Here is a 5,743-nt window from a genome sequence, read left to right as displayed (position 1 = left end):
CAAAATCATTTGGTAATTAGTATTAAAAACTATACCAGGACAAATAGTCCTCTGACATTTTGCCTCCAAATTAAGGGATACTAAATCAATTTTTGATGACTTAAATAAACCACTCCAGAACAAGTAAAATATCCGTTTACTTTGAAAAACCTTGTAAGAAATCTTACAAGGTTTTGTTTATATTTGGGGTTCCAAATACATTATTTTATTTCACATACCTATGTCATGCAGTGCTGATGAATTCCTATAGTGGCTAAATGTCAGATGTATAATAAAAACATAAATTACGTTTTATAGTTGATTTTTAAATTTTAAGCAAAAACTTTTCCACGAAAGATAATACTAACTCCAGATCAATTTTCAAAAATAACCAAATTCCAAAAACAAAAACAAGTTGATTTAAATGTACCAGCTGCAATACCATTAGTAACAAGTACTACAGAAGTTAATAATCAATTGACATTGCCAGCAGTTGAGATTGATATAGCAAAGTCTAAAAACTATTCTACTACTACTTTACAATATAATCAAGTATAAAATGCATTATTAAAATAAACAAAGTATATTTAATATCCATTATATGTATTGATTAGTTAAGTGCAATAAAACGACATCAACGCATGATACGAAATCGAGAAGCAGCAAGTTTATCTCGTAAAAAGAAAAAAGAATATGTAACATCATTAGAAGAAAAAATAACTATATTGGAAAAAGAAAATTTGGAATTGAAAATTGTTAGTCAATAAATACATTTTCAACTTAATAGTACACAAATATTTACTATTAATTTTACTAAAACAATATTCCTTTCTATTTAGGAAAATTCCGCATTGAAGGAAAGGCTCAAAATTTTTGACAAATTATCTTCAATAACAGACAGACCTATTATCAAAAAAGCCAAAAAAGCTACAGCTATATTATCAGTAGTTTTAATGATTTCTTTAAATATCGTTCCTTCAGGGTAATTACTGATAACACATATTTATATTTTTAATTTAAATAATTTTACTTTCTTAGGCTTTTCAATACAAGACAATTTGACAAATCAGAAATGCAAATGAATCTTGGAGAAAATTACAAAACCAAAAATATCGATAATATAAACTTTCATAGCAGAAATCTATTATGGGCCAGTTATTTTGAAGACACCAATTCATCATTGAATGCTACTGAACATTTGATGTGTCCAACATTTATAAATGTATCTGAATCAAAAAGGTTGGTACAATTATTTTATTTAAGTAGATTATAAAATATATTTTTGAAAAATAGGTTTTTTTTAAACATGTGTGTTTTAGTTTGGCAGATATATATATACTTGAATTATTTAATTGATAAATCATTAAACACCCTAGCATACTTGTATAAATGATCTAATCAAAAAACAAGTTAATAAAAATTGAAAATATCTCATGGTTATTAAAAGCGTACATTTTCGTTAACTTTTTTTTATATGAGTAAGGTTGTACTTGTTGGGAATCTTCTAATAAATTTCTAATGTTGTGAAAGAAAAATCTTTTAAATTTCTAACTGAAAAACAATTTCTGATGGCTATTAATATCACAGTGAAAATGTTAAATGTCTACAGTTATTAGTTTTTAAATTACAACAACATATTAAAATCGATTAATTGGAATTTGATAATTTACCGCTGAATATTAAATCTTATAAACATTTAAATTCAAATTCTTTTAAAAAATTAATGTTACTTTTTGGTAAATTTTTTTTTTGTTAAAGGTAGAGACTTGTTTGGAATCTTTAAAATTAATTAAATCATTAAAATTCAAATATAAGCTATAAAATGAAAATTTTTAACTGAAAAATAATTTGCAAATTTTTGGGATTTTGATGAATTTTGTCAACATTTTAACTTCAAATGGATATAAAAAAATAATCATGCCTATGTATCCTTAATATTTGAACTGCTAGCAGCTATGCGTACACTTTAATTACATTTTCAAGCTTTTTAACTGTTTGAAAAAGCTTATATCGACAATAATTTAAATAAAAATCAAAAAATTTGATTAGGATAAAAAAAATATATATTATTGTAAATAGGTACATTCATCGCTATGCTCAGGATCTAAATTTAATTATATATTTTATAGCATGCTTCAATTGTTTCAAATTATATATTATATACAATGTTGAAGAATTTAACTAATATCTATACTATAACAGTTATAACCAATTAAAATAATTATTAATGTTTAATTGTATTCTTAAAAATAGAAATTTATTAATAGTACTTATTATTTTCATTAATACTTCTAAAATAATTATTATATTTGCAATTTTCAAAATTTTTAACTGCAAATTTTATTAGTTGGGCTAGTGTGACAGCACACTAGCCTATATTTTTCACTTTGAAAAAAATGTATGAATCATTAATATATATTATTAACAATTAACAATTAACCATTAATCAGATAATATTTTGGGAATTAGGTATTTTTTACATTTTATTCGTTTCTATAGTGATGAGCAAAGTGTTTATATTAAAAATTACAAATGTATGGTAGATAATTTATTATTTGTTTCCCAATACATAAAAACTAATTTTCATGGATTATATAATTTTTTTATTGGGTTTTGTTTGGTACCTACTTGATAAAAATATTTAATATTTAGTAACTAAATAATTAAATAAATGTAAACCAACATTTTTAATTTGATTTATTTTTAATAGCGTTTATGATGTATGTAAATTCTAGTTAGAGGTTGTTAGTCAGTTAGTTATCTTAGTTGTGGAAGCAAAACAATCATACATTTTTATTTTCAGAATTGATAGTGAACTTCGAAAATGGATTGAACCAAAGAATTTAAAGTTACTGAATGATAACTTATCAATGGTTTATGTTGAACCTCCAATTATAAGTACTTCTATTGAACATTCCAAACATAATGAATACACCGGAGGAAACAAAGACAAAAAAATTGCAAAATTGCAAAAAAGGAATTTTAAGTAAGTACATGACATTTTATGTTAATTACACATAGTAAAAATCTGTTTTTAATTATATCAAATTCGTAGAAAAAGAAAGCAAGTTCCATCCAACAATGAGTTCATAGAAATATTTGGTCAGTTGAAGTTAGATAGTAAAGAAAGCTTATTTGATTCCATTGAAAGACAAGATGATACTTTTTATGTTGTATCTTTTTCTGGTGATCATTTACTATTACCAGCGAGCCATAATGCTTCTAATACTACCCTTCGGCCAAAGATGTCACTTGTTTTTCCAACTTTATCATCAAACGGTAAGAATTAATATATTAAATTACATACTTATTACAATAAATAGATTCTATAAATACACTGATGTATTTAAAACATAAATAATAATTAGATACTTACATTTAACTTTTTTATAGGATCAGATTTTGTCACTATGATTCAAATTGACTGTGCAGTAACTGATACAAAAACATTACATATTCGAGACACTCACTTAAGACATCATAATGATTTTAAAAATAATATTTCATCAAACTTAAAACAGCACCAAGGTATTAAATTGTTTTTATAAAAAAAATTGTATCAAACAAGTAATTTTTACTTGAAACTAAAAAGATTTTAAATTTTTTTACAGACCATAGAAACGATATACCTCACAAGCCCTATTTTGTACGACAAAGTTACTCTGGTTCAATGTTTAGCAAAATGAATCATGAACTTCCAAGTTACTAATATTTCAATGTTATAAATTCAGGAATCATATCTCATCAATTTGCTTTTATGATTGAATGCTATTTTTTTTTTTATAAGCATATCTACTAAACCATATACTAATAATATGAATTGTTATGTTTACTTTTTCCTCTGAGAAGTGGCATTCAATTGGAAAGTTAAACTAATGATATGTGATATAATTGAATTATTTTTAGATATGTACCCTATTTATAATTATTGAGCATATAATCATATGCAGTAAAATATAAAAATATAATATATTATATTTAAAAACTAATTTATAACAGCTTAGTCATAATAACTTAAAGTTTTTTCAATTCCTTAGACATTTTCATTATAATCCATGGATTAATTGTTTTATCTTGAAAATTGATACTTATGAATATCCTATTCAAAGACTACTGAATGATTTATATTTGTTATTATTAAGGCTGGGATTTCGATACACTTCATTATTTTCTGAATCTTGCCATGTGATGTTCTTTCTATAACATACATATTTTTTATAATTTTGAATCAGAGTAAAAAGATTTAATTTTGGATTTTTTGACCATTTTAAATTTGTGGTAATTTCGTTCATTCTTTATAGATGATTTTAACATTTTTGAAGTTTTTGAGAAAATTTGAGTTTACATGCTTTTATATGATTTTTATATACATTTAACAAACTATAACTATTTACAGTTAAATAAATGTATAATCTAAACCTATATAAGAAAAATAATTATTTATGGAAATAATTATTTTTCCAGATTAAAGAAGTCCAAAACGATCAGTTCCATCTGTAAAACTTTTTAACAATACTTTAAAATGAATATTGTCATTTTAACCAAATTTATAATAGAATTTATATTGAAATTAAAAAAATCGGTATCCCAGCCCTAGTTATTATTGTATTTTTTGGTAGTTTGGATTGAATTCATAAAAAAAACTACTTAAAACTAGTTTTTTTAAGTATGGTGATTATTGCTTTCATACCTATTTTATCACCAATTATATATACCTGTCCAATCCTACCAGTATTAAAAACTGTCTAATATATAATATTATGTTGATAAATGTCCTTTTTTAGTTATATCATTCAAATTTAGATTGGTTAATTTGTTTATATTTATTTATCTTCAACTTTGAGTTATCAAGATTACTGTATTATTATATAGCATAGACAATAACAATAATACATTATTAAATGCTTACGATAGTTTTTATTTTATATTTGTGTTTTCTAATGTAGATACCAACATGTAAATAATTGTACCCCCTAGATTTGTGGTAGATATATTATACATATTACCCGATAACCATGGACTTATATTATAGTGGTATATACGTCCATACTGATAACCTATCTTAGTCCGTGATCTTGATTCAATATTATACTGTAATAAAAATAAAATGTATTATAAAATATTAAATTATAGAATGGTTTGTAATTTTATAATATTCCTAAGTCTTATTAGATATAACTATAAGCAATCAATAATTTACTATGAATTAATTTAACTCATTTTTTACAAATATATTATGATCAAAATATAGGTAACTAATATTGTTTTATTTTATATTTTAATTTATGTTAGAACAAATTTGTTTTTTTATTTCTTTAATGGTTCCTTTTAAAAAAAAATTTGGTAGGTTTATTTATTTGTTTTGGTTTTAAGTGAGATTCAACTATATTATTATAACTTTTTTTTTTTTAAGTGTTATAAAATAATATAATATTACTATATTAGTGTGATTTTTGTTTTGTATGTATTTTATATAAATAAATGAAACATTTTAATGTAAAATCGGTCTGTCTTTGGACTTCCACCTGGGTATGGAGATATTAATTATGATTTCATCTAAACCAAATTATAGAAGGAAAAACATGTTATTTCAGTATTTAAAGCAATAATGCAAATACAAAAATATGTTACATATTTATACGTTTGTAACTTGTAATACGAATTATGTAAATCTAGACATTTAGCCATCTAGAAAAAAAAAGCCAGGAAATAAAAACTTAAAAAAGGTCAATAGTGTTAATAATGTTGGATTTCAGGCCGCCTC

General features: G+C 23.2%; 1 protein-coding gene across 1 annotated transcript; it reads left to right on the top strand.

The window, feature by feature from the left end:
- The first annotated feature begins 6 nt into the window (after positions 1–6).
- LOC100571138 (cyclic AMP-dependent transcription factor ATF-6 alpha) lies at positions 7–3,965 on the top strand. Its single transcript, XM_008185709.1, has 9 exons — positions 7–12; positions 317–531; positions 594–734; positions 819–961; positions 1,018–1,218; positions 2,783–2,965; positions 3,035–3,258; positions 3,373–3,507; positions 3,591–3,965. Exons 3-9 carry the CDS (start codon positions 621–623, stop codon positions 3,686–3,688), a joined length of 1,098 nt encoding a protein of 365 aa, XP_008183931.1. The 5' UTR covers positions 7–12; positions 317–531; positions 594–620; the 3' UTR covers positions 3,689–3,965.
- The last annotated feature ends 1,778 nt before the right edge of the window (positions 3,966–5,743 follow it).

This window comes from Acyrthosiphon pisum, chromosome A2, assembly GCF_005508785.2.
Source record: "Acyrthosiphon pisum isolate AL4f chromosome A2, pea_aphid_22Mar2018_4r6ur, whole genome shotgun sequence".
NCBI classification, from domain to species: domain Eukaryota; kingdom Metazoa; phylum Arthropoda; class Insecta; order Hemiptera; family Aphididae; genus Acyrthosiphon; species Acyrthosiphon pisum.
Note: the sequence above shows the minus strand (reverse complement) of the source record. Positions and strands in the feature narration are given on the sequence as shown.